A 16,776-nucleotide genomic window follows, 5' to 3' on the forward strand; every position below is an offset into this window, starting at 1 on the left:
GAATCAGTCTGTTGGAATTATTAGAGAAGTAGAAACTCTGTCAGTGCAAAAGTGGTTTTAAATATGTAAAACTAGTTTATCACTTAAAAGTTTGCCAGTATTTCCAGTGTGGGCTTCTCAAGGTTTGATCTTTTTCATAGTTTCAAAAAGCTGCTGGAGGTTTCACTTCCTTTTGCTTTCGTGCCCACGAGGCAGGAAATAACTAAAGATGATGACTTAGAATACTGCTCGGGTTAACTTTTTAAATATTTTGTTGAATGTGTCGTCTCTCGGCAGAAGGGGAGCCGGGAGTCTTCTAGCAGATCCGTTGACAGATTAACTCCGTTCAGCTGCAGACGTGTTGCAGGAGCCCCGAGCGCCCGCGCCAGCCTCACATCTTGCAGGAATCAAGAGTTCTTAAACGAGTCAGGATGGTTTGCTAAAATCAAAACCAAGTCTTTTGTTTAAGTATTTATTCCCAAGTGATTGTAGAAGAGAGTGGGGAATGCGGTTGTAGTCTGTTGTGTTTTATCTGCGATGATTGTGAGTATGAAAGCTGCCGGCTGTGATCATAAAGCCACTCACCAGAATCCTCTTTCGATCCTTTTCTGAGAGGAACTTCACTGGCGGGTATTTCTGGGAAAAACTGGAGGGACAATTTCAACTTTTCAGAGAGAGATGAACATTTGCAAGAACCAGAATGAAAAGAGAAACAAAAGCAAAAACACCACAAATAAAAAAGTCTTTCTGCAGAAATCTCTAATTAATAAGTGAGAGAAAGTGATTTTTTTTCTGTTATGCTGCCTCTGTAAAGGTGTGTGTTTTAATACAGGAAGAAAAGAAAGAAAGAAAGAAAGAAAGAAAGAAAGAAAGAAAGAAAGAAATGAGCCAGAAAGAAAGAAAGAAAGAAAGAAATGAGCCTGAAAGAAAGATATGAGCAAGCAAGCAAGAAAGAAAGAAAGAATGAGAGAAAGAAAGAAAGAAAGAAAGAATGAGAGAAAGAAAGAAAGAAAGGAAGAAAGAAAGATATGAGCCCGAAAGAAAGAAAGAAAGAAAGAAAGAAAGAAAGAAATGAGCCCGAAAGAAAAGAAAGAAAGAAATGAGCCTGAAAGAAAGAAAGAAAGTAAGAAAGAAAAAAAGATGTGAGCCTGAAAGAAAGAAAGAAAGAAATAAAGAAAGAAAAAGAAAGAAAGAAAGAAAGAAAGAAAGAAAGAAAGAAAGAAAGAAAGAAAGAAAGAAAAAGAAAGAAATGAGCCAGAAATAAAGAAAGAAAGAACGAAAGAAAGAAAGAAAGAAAGAAATGAGCCAGAAAGAAAGAAAGAAAGAAAGAAAGAAAGAAAAAGAAAGAAAGAAAAAGAAAGAAATAAAAAGAAAGAAAGAAAGAAAGAAATGAGCCTGAAAGAAAGAAAGAAAAAAAGAAAGAAAGAAAGAAAGAAAGAAAGCAAAAACACCACAAATAAAAAAGTCTTTCACTGCAGAAATCTCTAATTAATAAGTGAGAGAAAGTGATTTTTTTTCTGTTATGCTGCCTCTGTAAAGGTGTGTGTGTGTGTGTGTGTGTGTGTGTGTGTGTGTGTGTGTGTGTGTGTGTGTGTGTGTGTGTGTGTGTGTGTGTGTGTGTGTGTGTGTGTGTGTGTGTGTGTTTTAATACAGATCCTTTCAAATCAAATCTTTTTTTCTTTTCCCAACTAAGATGATAAAAAATAAATACTATACACTTTCAGATGATTGACAACCTGGAGATTCATGCAAAGTCTACAAAAAGGGGTAGAAACGATGGCAGAGAAAAGAAAAAAAATGAAATGATGAAGTTAAAAACCATCTTTTAAATAATCAGAATACTAACAAGTACGTTTCCATCTCGTCTGCATTCATGTCAGACCTACTTCAGGATCCTCTGGAAGCAGAAAGTATCATCATCAGTAGCTGCACGGACACGGAGGCGCGGCGTTCGTGCAGCTACTGGTGATGATCACAATCAGTGTGTTTGAACAACTGCTTCTTTTAAAAATCTACCTACTTATCTTCTGACATGATGCAGCTTTGCAGAGCAACGACGAGGACCTCACTTTCTGAACAAAGACCTTTGCTTTCCCGTTTTGTTGGAATTCAAGGTTTTGAAGATAAAAGCTCGTAAGCCCAGTATAACTCCGATCCACTTATCAGATATAGCTGTTTAGGGCCAATCCCAATACTCCCCCTACTTTCTACCACTACCCCTAAAAAAGAAGCCACAGATTTTAGGGTACTTGTAATCTTCTCAGGGGCCTGTCCCAATACTCCCCCTACCCCTACTTTTCAGCACCACCCCTAAATTTTGCTACGTCACTGCGTGGTTTACGTTCGGGTACGTAAGCGACTGCGTAGTTACGTTTGCACAAACGTCACACCATATCAGGAAGAGCCAAAAGCTGTTTTAATTTCAGCTGTAGCGCTGTTAATATAAGTTTTAATATTTTTTCAGGCGTAAAAGTAACCGTTAAGATCCCCAACCTGGGCTCAGTTTATCCAAATAACGCCTGTTAAGAAATTTGATCCGATGTTTTTGGATCGCCGGGTCAACCTGCACCGTCGTCCCGGGGAGAAACCTGCAGCTCTGTGGAGAATTACCACTGGCTGAAATAAATCATTTAGGAAGATAAATGTTGGTTTAATAGATGAAATCTAACAGTTGTAGCTACGCCTGTTAAGAAATTTGCTCCGAAAATTTTGGGATCAAAACTGCCTGCCGGCTCCGGAGCTGATTTATGGTTCCGCGTTAAATCGACGCAGAGCCTACGGTGTAGGGTACGGCGTACGGCGCGCGTCGCCGCGTAACCTACGCCGTAGGCTCTGCGTTGGTGTAACGTGGAACCATAAATCAGCCTTTATTCTGGCGAGGTTTGAAAAAGACTTCACAACAACGGGCAAACGAGTGATTATGTACATTCACTGAGTGAATATTATGAAAGTAAAATATATATTTCTCGCTAGAAATTTAATCAAAACGCATTTTTATGCAGAAACTAACTCAAAATATTTATTTTATTCACTAAAAAATAAGAAATGTCCGCCATGTTTTTTTTTTTTGATTCAGTCCGCAAATGACGACGCAAAGCATTCTGGGAAAATTTTCTGGCCCTAGTTCAGCTAGTGAGCATCCGAAATCCCTCAATCCGTAGGGACAGATTCATAGCCACTACACTAGTTTTCTCCCCCTAGGTGTAAAGAGGAATTGGGACACCACTACCCTCACGGGAACACGCAAAATTCAGGGGTAGGGCTGAAAAGTAGGGGTAGGGGGAGTATTGGGACAGGACCTAAACAGATGCTAAAAGCACGTATTTAAAGGCATGTGCATGAGATAAATAAATAAATAAATAAATAAATAAATAAATAAATAAAGGGCCCACCTTTGTTCCAGGTCATGAATCTTCTCTCTGAGGGGACCCAGGGCCTAAAGGGAAGAGAGGAGGAGAGGATGCGTGAGCTGAAGTACGTGATTGGACCGGGGAACCGTCAGGGTGGAGAAACCTGCATCTCCGGGTTTCTGCTTTCCTTTTGGGAAACTCTGAACTGGTTTAGACAGAAAAGTCTGTCCTTGACACCCCTGCTGCGCTTCAGCAATACGACCACAGATTAGCTCCGACACGTGCAGATGAACAAGGGATTAAAAGAGGAATTCACTTCCCTTCAGGGATTAATTAAGTATTTTCACTTGAAAATTCACACCTGCCATTCTTTATTCCTTTTATTAAAATCTGACTTGATTTTCATTAAATGTATAAATAACTGTGATTATTGTGAGGATTAGCAGCAGCTGACTCCAACTATATTTGTCAGAGGGCCAGAATTTCACCTTGGGGGCCGGACCCTCAAATAAAAACTTAATAAAAATTGTTTATATTTTTTTTTTCCATTTCATTACAAAACTGTAGACATTTTTAGCCTTTGAGTCAGTCTTCTCCTTCCTTCTTCCCTTCCCTCCTTCTTTCCTTGTTTTCTTCCTTCCTTCCTTCCTCTTTTCTCCCTTCCTTCCTCTTTTCTCCATTCCTTCCTTCCTTCCTTCCTTCCTTCCTTCCTTCCTTCCTTCCTTCCTTCCTTCCTTCCTTCCTTCCTTCCTTCCTTCCTTCCTTCCTTCCTTCCTTCCTTCCTTCCTTCCTTCCTTCCTTCCTTCCTTCCTCTTTTCTCCCTTCCTTCCTCCCTTCCTCTTTTCTCCCTTCCCTCCTTCTTTCCTCCCTTCCTTCCTTCCTTCTGCTCTCTCCTTCCTTCCTTCCTTCCTTCCTTCCTTCCTTCCTTCCTTCCTTCCTTCCTTCCTTCCTTCCTTCCTTCCTTCCTTCCTTCCTTCCTTCCTTCCTTCCTTCCTTCCTTCCTTCCTTCCTTCCTTCCTTCCTTCCCTTCCTTCCCTTCCTTCCCTTCCTTTCCTTGACCTGAAGACAGCACAAGGGTTAAGTCAACTTTCTTTATAGAGCACTTGAAAAACAAACACCACTGAAGTGATAGGAACGCCGGTAAAATGGCTCTCAAAGGCCATGAAACCAAAAGTTGATGTGGAAAACAGATCCTTTAACGATGACTGGACTGAAAAGTTGCATTTATCACGCCAACCTTCCGAAATGCGTCACCTGTTTTTCTCATTTCCAATGAAACTGTTGCTGTTGCAAAAGAATATAATCTTCGCCGTCACCACAACACTAAACATACACATTTCAAGGATTCATATCCTGAGCTGTCAGAGGCCCATCAGAGAGGAATCCAGTCACGGGCCGGATTATTTGAAAAAATAAAACCGATTTCATACGTCTCTGTTTGTTGCCTATTTTAATACCTATTTTAAACAGGCCTTGAATGTCTTAAAAACAAGCTTTTGATTGTTTTTGCTAAATAAATTAGAAATTCAGCCTCTGGTCCATGTCTTTATCATCTCATTCTCTAACCTCATTATCTATGCAGGATTCTGAGTGGGCGGGGCTATGATAATGAGGCTCTGTGCTGATTGGCTGCCTGAATGACGCGATACACCGCTACGAAAAGAAGGCGGAAGCTCCGGCCGGCGGAGTTAGTGGTGGGCGTGGTTTCACGCATCGGAGGCCGACCTATGTAAAACGCGCCCGTCGTTACGTAACGACGGGCGCAGAATCTGAACGGCTCGTAGATCCACATGACACTTAACTGGACGGCTCATCTGCTGAGGGGAGACCACTTTATATATGTTAAAGCAAGAAAAAACTTGTTTTTCGTAATAGCTCCCCTGTAATTTGTTTATGGGAGTTAAATAAAGGACTGCCAACAGCTCGTCGCGAGTTCGTCCTGGCTACGTTAGAGAGTATGGTTACTGTTATTTATTTATTTTATTTATTTATTTTTTAACCCTTGTACTGTCTTTGGGTCAAAATGACCTAATTCTCCTGTTCCTTCTTTCCTCCTGCTCTCTCCTTCCTTCCTTCTTTTTTCCCTTCCTTCCTTCCTTCTTTTCTCCCTTCCTTCCTTCTTTTTTCCCTTCCTTCCTTCCTTCCTTCCTTCCTTCCTTCCTTCCTTCCTTCCTTCCTTCCTTCCTTTTTTCCTTCATTCCTTCCTTCCTTCCTTCTTTCCTTCCTTCTTTCCTCCCTTCCTTCTTTCTTTTTTTCCTTCCTTCCTTCCTTCCTTCCTTCTTTTTTCCCTTCCTTCCTTCTTTTCTCTCTTCCTTCCTTCCTTCTTTCCTCCCTTCCTTCTTTCTTTCTTTTTTCCCTTCCTTCCTTCCTTCCTTCCTTCCTTCCTTCCTTCCTTCCTTCCTTCCTTCCTTCCTTCCTTCCTTCCTTCCTTCCTTCCTTCTTTCTTTTTTCCCTTCCTTCCTTCCTTCCTTCCTTCCTTCCTTCTTTTCTCCCTTCTTTCCTTCCTTCCTTCTTTTTTCCCTCCCTTCCTTCTTTCTTTCTTTTTTCCCTTCCTTCCTTCCTTCCTTCCTTCCTTCCTTCCTTCCTTCCTTCCTTCCTTCCTTCCTTCCTTCCTTCCTTCCTTCCTTCCTTCCTTCCTTCCTTCCTTCCTTCCTTCCTTCCTTCCTTCCTTCCTTCCTTCCTTCCTTCCTTCTTTTCTCCATTCCTTCCTTCTTTTCTCTCTTCCTTCCTTCCTTCCTTCCTTCCTTCCTTCCTTCCTTCCTTCCTTCCTTCCTTCCTTCCTTCCTTCCTTCCTTCCTTCCTTCCTTCCTTCCTTCCTTCCTTCCTTCCTTCCTTCCTTCCTTCCTTCCTTTCTCCCTTCTTTCCTCCCTTCCTTCATTCCTTCTTTTCTCCATTCCTTCCTTCTTTTCTCTCTTCCTTCCTTCCTCCTTCCTTGACGTGAAGACAGCACAAGGGTTAATAACAGTAACCATACTCTCTAGCTAACCCTCCCGGAATAACAGTAATCTCATTTGTCGTTCTCATTGTAGCCTCAACTACGTCCGCCTTACAATAACAGCACACATTGGGCGCACTGGGCTATTGGGCATATATATATATCTTGAAAATACGGTAAGTACCGTAGTCCTCCTGAACACATGTAGTGACATTTCCCACTTTCCACGATGCTGTATTCATAAAGACTTCAGTTATTTTAGGGATTATTCACATTTAACCCATCCATTCATGCTAATACTCGGTTGAGACCCCGTCAGGATAACAGATCATAATTAATGCCATGTTGAATCAAAGCCAGAGGTTATCACAGATTACAGATGCACCTTGAAGTAATTAGTTTTATTATCAGGTCGACCTTTTGAGTTTAAAGACTCTAAAATCAATCGTGCTGCTCTGACATTATTTTGAAGTACAAACATCAGGAACATGTTTTGTTCGGGGGGAGGATAAATGTTTAGATTCCCAGCGATCTCCATGAGACAGTCACTGTTGTAGATGTAGGAGGTTTTGGCAAAGGATGAATGGATTCAGTTCCTGGGTCTTTACTTACTTTTAATTTTTGATGGAAAGTTCTAAAAGGTTTATTTTAATCAAGCTTTTACTCCATAATTGATGATGTGGGGCTCCGCTGCACTTAGGCGTCCAGGTAAAACTAAAAATGACTTCTAACACAAAATTGTTACTGAGAAACGAAAGAGAGAGATCAGATCAGAGTATTAATGATCGTATAAGTCGTTGTAAGATGGTTCTGATCAGGGCTGGGGATCAAATTCAAATGTCAAGAATTGATTCGATGCTAATCCTTAAGATTCAGAATCGATTATCAAGATTTGATTGGATCCGATTCTGATATTGATTTGGGTTACTGTTATTAAAACTGTTTTTTGAGCTGTTGCATGAATTATATGACTGTGTAGTTCTGCAACATATTAATACTAGTATTATATTGAGATTCAACAGCAAGTATTGCAGCTAATGATGCTGTAAGGACCAATCAGCTCCCAGAATGCTGATAGAACTGAAACAGAAACATCGTGTGGGGCAGAACGTATGAAATCAGTTTGATTTTTTCCCACATTCCGTTTAAATTTTTTCCATTTTTGGTCTATTTCGGTTTTTAATTTTTTTAGAATTTGGTTTTTTAGCATTTTATGCAAATGTAACGCCAATACAGTATATAAAGTAGTGAAATATAGACAATTTATGCATATATAACTGAAAACTAGTGATGCACCCAAATGAAAATTTGTGGCCGAAACCGAAACCGAAAATAATAATAAACACTTGGCCGAATACCGAACAATACCGAACATGGTTCTTCAGCAGTTTTTCATTTATTTTGCCAATTTTTTCACCATTGCTTAAATCAAATAGCCTACATTTGATTTAGGCATGCTTTTAAAAGAAAAAAATCTTTTACAAAATTACAAGGTAGAAAAATATTTATTGAACATAAAAAAATGAATTTTTTTTAATTTCCAGCATTATGTTGTTTTGGTTCCACCTCCTGGTGAATGTTAGGTCAAATTCTTATGGGGTTAGTTTTTGGTTGGCCAACGATTTATGTAGTGGGCAACGTTACGGGAGCGGCCAGTCTATTTCCTTATTTTACAACGCCGTTATTAATTGTTCGTTTTTTTCCCCACTTATTCCACCGAACAACGAAAGTGTTTTTTTGCCATTTTCGGCCGAACAATTTCGGTTACCGAACAATCGGTGCATCACTACTGAAAACTTTAATGTTTTCATACCTTTAAACATATTTAAATGCAAAAACATGGCACCAGTTATTCTCGTGTCCAACAAAACATTCCTTTTTTGGGCATAAACAAAAAAATACCAAAAGTTGTAATGTAATGATGAAAAAATATCGATATTTAGACATAAGAATCGATTTTTAGGAATTAATATGAGAATCGATTTAGAATCGGAAAATCAATTTTTTTCAACACAGGCCTAGTAGAAATTACAACTAAAGGAAACAAAGTACTTTAAAATATGAGGGAGCAGCAAAGCAGTTCCTTCAGCTTGTTCTCAAAAAAGCATCAGTGAGTAAAGTGATTAAAACCATTTTGTGTGCAACTCACTTCATCAATTTTCTGCTCGATCTTCATATCTCCAGGTTCCTGCAGGGATCTGTGAAGGAGACATGAAGAGACACAGTGGAGGGAATCAATCACGACGTCAAACCCGTCCATGCGACACCGGAGCCCGGAGCCTTTTCAGATCATCCCAGCAGGAAAGCATGTTTCCCTTCATCATACTGCACACAAATCTCTTTCTACAACATTATTTATTTTATCAGTGTATGTCGTTAATACATTAAACATATGAGCAGCGTTTTCAATTAAGTCTGCAGGTCTGGACTGGTTTTATAGTCTCCCACAGGCAGCGTTTATCTCCCGGACATCGTGTTCCAGTTCACTACTGAACGTAAATCAAAACAGCGGCCTGAGATCAGCAGCAGTCTCACGAGTTTAGCAGAAATAATAAATGAAGAATGACGCTGCCGTTCCCATATCCCGCCGCACAGTTAAACAGTTGAATCCATATTTTGGCCCAATCCCAATACTCCCCCTACTTTCTTCCACTACCCCTAAAAAAGAAGCCAAAGATTTTAGGGACTTGAAATCTTCCCAGGTCTGTCCCAATACTCCCACTACTCCTACTTTCATCCCTACCCCTAAAATCAGGAAGCTGAGAGCTAAAAGCTGTTTTAATTTCCGCTGTAGTGCTGTTAATATGCCACTTTATTAAGTTTTAATATTTTTTCAGGCATAAAAGTAGCTGTTAAGATCCCCAACCTGGGCTCAGTTTATCCAAATAACGCCTGTTAAGAAATTTTATCTGATGGTTTCGGCGATGATAAGAGCCGCCGGCTCGGAGCAGCAGCAGCAGCCGGAGTACAGACGTGATCGCTGGGTCAACCTGCACCGTCGTCCCGGGGGAGAAACCTGCAGCTCTGTGGAGAATTACCGCTGGCTGAAATAAATAATTTAGGAAGATAAATGTTGGTTTAATAGATGAAATCTAACAGTTGTAGCTACGCCTGTTAAGAAATTTGCTCCGAAAATTTCGGGATTTCTGCCTGGATTTCGGGAGCTGATTTATGGTTCTGCGTTACACCAACAGAGAGCCTACGGCGTAGGGTACGGCGTGCGTCGCCGCGTAACCTACGCCGTAGGCTCTGCGTTGGTGTAAAGCGGAACCATAAATCAGCCTTTATTCTGGCGAGGTTTGAAAAAGACTTTGCAACAACGGGCAAACGAGTGATTATGTACATTCACTGAGTGAATATTATCAAAGTAAAATATATATTTCTCGCTAGAAATGTAATCAAAACGCATTTTTATGCAGAAAAAAAACAAAATAAAAACAAAGCGTCGCCGCTTGAAGCTTCGCTCACTCTCATTTTTTAACTTGATATCGAACACAAGCCACAGACCCAGCAGCACATCTATCATCTCCTCCAGGTTCTACATCTTTAGGCCCTCCCCCTAGTCCTACTTTTCAGTCCTTCCCCTAAATTTTGAGCGTTCCCGTGAGGGTAGTGGTGTCCCAATTCTTCTTTTCACCTAGGGGGAGTGGAGAAAACGAGGGGTAGTGGCTATGAATCTGTCCCTACGGATCGAGGGATTTCTGATCCTCACTAGCTGAACTAGGGCCAGAAAAATTTCCCAGAATGCTTTTCATCATCATTTGCGGACTGAATCAAAAAAAAAAAAACATGGCGAACATTTCTTATTTTTAGTGAATAAAATCAATATTTTGAGTTAGTTTCTGCATAAAAATGCGTTTTGATTACATTTCTAGCGAGAAATATATATTTTACTTTCGACGCGTACCCTACGCCGTAGGCTCTGCGTTGGTGTAACGCGGAACCATAAATCAGCTCCGGAGCCGGCAGGCAGAAATTTTCGGAGCAAATTTCTTAACAGGCGTAGCTACAACTGTTAGATTTCATCTATTAAACCAACATTTATCTTCCTAAATGATTTATTTCAGCCAGCGGTAATTCTCCACAGAGTTGCAGGTTTCTCCCCGGGACGACGGAGCAGGTTGACCTGGCGATCACGTCTGTACGTGATCTGCTACTGCTCCGAGCCGGCGGCTTTTCTCATCTCCGAAAACATCGGGTCAAATTTCTTAACAGGCGTTATTTGGATAAACTGAGTCCAGGTTGGGGATCTTACCGGTTACTTTTACGCCTGAAAAAATATTAAAACTTAATAAAGTGGCATATTAACAGCGCTACAGCTGAAATTAAAACAGCTTTTAGCTCTCAGCTTCCTGATTTTAGTGGTGGTGCTGAAAGTAGGAGTAGTGGGAGTATTGGGACAGACCTGGGAAGATTTCAAGTGCCCTAAAATCTGTCCCATCTTTTTTAGGGGTAGTGGTAGTGAGGGAGGGCTAGTGGTAGAAAGTAGGGGGTGAATTGGGATTGGCCCTGAGCCCATGAGAGAAGAAGAAGAATAAAAGTCTACCAGGACAGGACACGACTGCAGACGTGTCCCGAGAACGTCCTCACAGGCGGTTTTACTAACCGCATGCTTGTTACAGTAATTATTGCCGGCTGTATCGCATCATAAAAGTGATGTCATTAGTTTTTTCTTCCGCCGACAGATTTACATACAAATTGGTTCGGTGTAGAGCAGCTTAGAACCGACACGGCGCCGGACGGATGGAGGGAAGAAGGAAAGAAACACTGAGAAAAGAGACTTGAAGGGGAATCCATGGACATCACTGGAGGTCCCCTTCATGTTTAAATGAAAAAGGGTTTGACAAATTCATATGAAAAGGTAGCTGGAGCTCTGTCAACGGTATGAAGGGGAGTCAGAGCTGGACGTGTATTTTCTGCCCCTGGTGGGGCGTCGATCACGCTCCGGAAAACAAGTTTGGCTGCTCGCAGTTGAAACATGAAAACACATTAAAATACTTCAGGACAGATTCCTTCACGAGTCGGCAACGCCTCTCCTCTGGGTATTTCATAAGCAGGGGAACTATTACTGCAATGGTAGAAAAAGTCGACACTTTCTACTCCTACGAAAGGAGGAACTGCCATTTACGACATTTGTAAAACGAAATGCATTCAAAAAAAGAGAAAGAAATGGTGTGAAACTTGAATGACTGACTTGTCAATCATTAAAACATCCGTCAGCGTCGCAGTAAAAACTGGAAAATGTGTCACAGAGTTCTCGATTTAAGGTTTGGCGCCTTAATTTTGTGGTTTGTGGTGGAAAAAAAACTTTTAATTAGTGACCACAGAGCTCCACGTTTCACAAAAACAGCACTCATTCCACAAAATGTGTAACAGGAGTAAATATTACGTTACCTCATGTTTGTATATGTTCCCCAAACAGCTGAAAAAGAGAGAAAAAAAGGAGGATTTAAAATGAAGCATCGTGAATGGAATGATATAACATAAAATATATAAAACAGCATCACAATAAGCAACTCAGACCCTGGTGGAGAAAATAAACTCCAGATGTTTTCATAAACATGTGCAAATTGTTATAAAAGGACTGAAGAAAAAAAAAAATGTTCATACAAGTGGATTATTATTAAACTTAACAACTTCAATGATTAAATAAACCATCTTACATCACAGTTTTTGAATGAGATTCATGTAAACTGTAACAGAAAAAATACGATATATAATTTTAAAAGAGTTAAATGTTCAGTAATGTTCAATAAAGCAAAATAAACAGTTAAATAAAAGCTAAATTAAAACAAAATTATAAATAAAGTATATGAAAAGAATCAAATGACGATAAAACCACTGGTATAATTGGCAAAAGCGTCTAATTTTTCTTCTATTTTTGAGCATTGTTTTAAAAATATGTAGAAACATTAGAGAAAAAAGTCATTTTATAGGGACCTTTGTTAATATTTGAGAAGTTATTCAGAGAAACAACAATCCAAAAGTGTGAAACATCAGTTTAGTAAAGGACAAACCACACTGCTTAGCTTGTGTTCATATTATGATATATTATATTATGACATTTATTGCAGCAAACATTACTTAGAGAGTCAAGAGAATGAGATTCATGTAAGCTGTAAAACAGAAAAAATACGATATATCATTTTAAAAGAGTTAAATGTTCAATTTTGATTAATAAAGCAAAAAACTGTTAAATAAAAGCTAAATTAAAACAAAATAATAAATAAATTATATGAAAAGAATCAAATGACGATAAAACCACTGGTATAATTAACAAAAGCGTCTAATTTTTCTTCTATTTTTGAGCATTGTTTTAAAAATATGTAGAAAAAAGTCATTTTATAGGGACCTTTGTTAATATTTGAGAAGTTATTCAGAGAAACAACAATCCAAAAGTGTGAAACATCAGTTTAGTAAAGGACAAACCACACTGCTTAGCTTGTGTTTATATTATGATATATTATTATACATTATATTATTACATCTATTGCAGCAAACATTACTTAGAGTCAAGAGAAGGAAGAAATGACAAACATCTCACAACGTCAGATATTTTAAAAGAATCAAAATGTTCAATTTTGATTAAGAAAGCAAAATAAACAGTTAAATAAAAGCTAAATTAAAACAAAATTATAAATAAAGTATATGAAAAGAATCAAATGACGATAAAACATTGGTATAATTTACAAAAGCGTCTCATTTTTCTTCTATTTTAGCATTGTTTTAAAAATATGTAGAAAAATTAGACAAAAAAGTCATTTTATAGGGACCTTTGTTAATATTTGAGAAGTTATTCAGAGAAACAACAATCCAAAAGTGTGAAACATCAGTTTAGTAAAGGACAAACCACACTGCTTAGCTTGTGTTTATATTATGATATATCATTATATATTATATTATGACATTTATTGCAGCAAACATTACTTAGAGAGTCAAGAGAAGGAAGAAATGACAAACATCTCACAACGTCAGATAAATTCACGGAATAATAACCTCAAAGTATTTTATTTTGGCGAGGTAACAACACTGAAACATTTACAGGATGTTCTGTCGAGTTGGGATTAAATAGAGCCCTGAGTGAATCAAACACCCGACCAGAAAAAATACAATATATCATTTTAAAAAGAGTTAAATGTTCAATTTTGATTAATAAAGCAAAATAAACATCTAAATAAAAGCTAAGTTAAAGCAAAATTATAAATAAAGTATATGAAAAGAATCAAATGACGATAAAACCACTGGTATAATTGGCAAAAGCGTCTCATTTTTCTTCTATTTTTGAGCATTGTTTTAAAAATATGTAGAAAATTAGAGAAAAAAGTCATTTTATAAGTTATTCAGAGAAACAACAATCCAAAAGTGTGAAACATCAGTTTAGTAAAGGACAAACCACACTGCTTAGCTTGTGTTTATATTATGATATACAGGACTGTCTAGGAAAATTAGAATATTGTGATTTTCTTTAATGCAATTACAAAAAAAAAAAAAATGTCATACATTCTGGATTCATTACAAATCAACTGAAATATTGCAAGCCTTTTATTATTTTAATATAGCTGATTATGGCTTAAGGTTTAAGAAAACTCAAATATCCTATCTCAAAAAATTAGAATATTCTGGGAATCTTAATCTTAAACTGTAAACCATAATCAGCAATATTAAAATAATAAAAGGCTTGCAATATTTCAGTTGATTTGTAATGAATCCAGAATGTACAGTATGATATTTTTGTTTTTTTTGATTGCATTACAGAAAATAAAGAACTTCACAATATTCTAATTTTCTGAGACAGTCCTGTATTATTATATATTATATTATGACATTTATTGCAGCAAACATTACTTAGAGAGTCAAGAGCAGGAAGAAATGACAAACATCTCACGACGATAAATTCACGGAATAATAACCTCAAAGTATTTTATTTTGGCGAGGTAACAACACTGAAACATTTACAGGTGGTTCTGTGGAGTTGTGATTAAATAGAGCCCTGAGTGAATCAAACACCCGAGCAGCCACCACTCGGGGCGCTGAGCTCCCCGAAGCCGTCGTCTCTGTGTTTACGAGTCGTGCCGCACTATCGGATTTCGTTTTATGGTCTGCCCAGAGCAGAGAGCACGGCTGGTGATTCTCCAATCATGAATATTATCACTTGCAAAATACAATGAATGATTCATCGAGGTACGTCCCAGTTACAGTATATGTTAAACATAAACACATAAAACAGGAATAACTGACTAAACTAAAACTATTTACATTCCTGGCACCTCTATTTCCCTTCCCTGAATGCAGTAAAGAACCAGCACCGTTGACAAATCTTTGGTTTGTCCCTTCCGGGCCTCTGTTGTATCTCTGAAGGCGAGAATCAGGACCCGCAGCATTTTAAAAGAGGATTTCCTCATTTAAACTAAATCCCGGCATCATACTGCAAGTATGTTCGTTTGTGTCTTCAGTGGCTTGAACTCAGGACGGACTTTAAAGGGGACCTATTATGGCGTCTAACACCTATTTTAGACAGGCCTTGAATGTCTTAAAAACAAGCTTTTGATTGTTTTTGCTAAATAAATTAGAAATTCAGCCTCTGAGCCATGTCTTTGGCCCAGTCCCAATACACCCACTACTAGGGCTGAACGATTAATTGCATTTGCGATAATATCGCGATGTGATAAAACAAGATTTTCTAACCGCAAAGGCTGCGATTTGACCAGTCACGTGATCTGGTCATTGATCTGGTCACGTAATGTGCGAGTGAGCAGAGCGGTGCCGCGTAACCTATCTACAATGGCCTCAGCGTTAGGGCTCGGCCAGCCGGGGCTTTATAAATATAGGGGCTCTATAAGTGTATTAAATATATGAGCGCAGAGTCGGCATGGCGAGGAGCTGCGCGTGGCGACGGGCACGAGCCGGGCGCGCGCCGGTGGACAGTGAAGCCTGAATTATGGTTCTGCGTTAAATCGACGCAGAGCTTACGACGTAGGCTACGGCATAGCCCCCGGCGCGTAGGGTCGCCGCGTACCCTACGCTCTGCGTTAGTGTAACGCGGAACCATAAATCATCCTTGAGTCGCTGTGAGCCTGAACCTGCAGCTCGTCAGCTCATCAGGAGGTTAAACAGCGGGGCTGCCAGTTGTTCATTGCTGGTTCGTTTTGTTAACTCTGAGCTTTGTTGGTTTGTTTGTTAGTTTGCTGGTGGGTTTTTTCTCCCTGTGATTTTTGAGTTATTTGTGAAGAAGTTCTGAGTTTCCTGTGAAGAAGGTTTTTTTGTTCCCTGTGGGTTTTTTTCTGTGTTTTTCTATTAAACTACACCTCGTTTTGTCTAAAGTTTAACCCGGTTTGGTGTCGTGTGATTGGGTTCAGAGAGAACGACCCATAACATTCGTGTGTAGACGTGTTAAAGAGGTAAAGCCACAGATTTGTTTTCTTTATTGTTGTAATCTGTGCTTTAAATAAATCTGACATTGTTTATTATAAAACAGACTGATTTATTGCTTGTGTAGTTGAAAAATACATGAGAACAGGACCTTGAAAAAATAATCGCATATTAAATCGCAATCGCAATATTGAGGAAACAAATCGCAATTAGATTATTTTCAAAAATCGTTCAGCCCTACCCACTACCCCTACTTTTCATCCCTACCCCTAAATTGTGCGCGTTCCCGTGAGGGTAGTGGTGTCCCAATTCCTCTTTCCACCTAGGGGGAGTGGAGAAAACTAGTGTAGTGGCTATGAATCTGTCCCTACGGATCAAGGGTTTTCGGATGCACACTAGTTGAACTAGGGCCAGAAAAATTTCCCAGAATGCTTTTATTCGTCATTTGCGGACTGAATAAAAAAAAAAAAAACATGGCGGACATTTCTTATTTTTTAGTGAATAAAATCAATATTCTGAGTTAGTTTCTGCATAAAAATGCGTTTTGATTAGATTTCTAGCGAGAAATATATATTTTACTTTCATAATATTCACTCAGTGAATGTACATAATCACTTGTTTGCCCGTTGTTGCGAAGATCACGCCAGAATAAAGGCTGATTTATGGTTCTGCGTTACACCAACGCAGAGCCTACAGCGTAGGTTACGTACCCTACGCCGTAGGCTCGCAGAGATCGCAACCAAAGCAATGTTATAATCTCCTACATCATTCAATATTGTCATGTTAACTTGTTTGTTGTTCTAATCTGCTACTGCTACTAAATATTTAATCACTTTTCCAACTCTTGCTCTGCTTACTGCCCCCTATCGGTTACCGCTGGTACGATGCACTCTCCTCGCGTACTACGCGAGCGACGTTGGTGGTGCACAAGAACAGACGTATTATGGTAAAGGCTGATTTATGGTTCCGCGTTACACCGACGCAGAGCCTACGGCGTAGGGCTGCGTCGTCTTAACGCGGATCCATAAGGCGGACGTAATTGAGGCCACCATGAGAACGTTAAAGGGGGAATGGGGGCGCGTGAATTGCCCGTGATTGCCCGGCGGCGGCTCCGTGGCGGGGCTCCTGGGGCGGACGGGGAGA

The 16,776-nt window shown here is 39.3% G+C and overlaps 1 protein-coding gene across 1 annotated transcript in view; it reads right to left on the minus strand.

The window, feature by feature from the left end:
* The window catches only part of uxs1 (UDP-glucuronate decarboxylase 1), an 85,445-nt gene that overhangs the window by 58,587 nt on the left and 10,082 nt on the right, over nucleotides 1-16,776 (minus strand). The window contains exons 2-5 of the mRNA XM_061724170.1: nucleotides 11,659-11,686; nucleotides 8,414-8,462; nucleotides 3,372-3,415; nucleotides 565-625 (exon numbers count right to left, since the gene is read on the minus strand). Of these exons, the coding sequence (XP_061580154.1) occupies nucleotides 565-625; nucleotides 3,372-3,415; nucleotides 8,414-8,462; nucleotides 11,659-11,686 (182 nt within the window). The remainder of the gene's footprint in view (nucleotides 1-564; nucleotides 626-3,371; nucleotides 3,416-8,413; nucleotides 8,463-11,658; nucleotides 11,687-16,776) is intronic.

The sequence above is a fragment of the Cololabis saira genome, chromosome 6, assembly GCF_033807715.1.
Source record: "Cololabis saira isolate AMF1-May2022 chromosome 6, fColSai1.1, whole genome shotgun sequence".
In the NCBI taxonomy this organism is placed as follows: domain Eukaryota; kingdom Metazoa; phylum Chordata; class Actinopteri; order Beloniformes; family Belonidae; genus Cololabis; species Cololabis saira.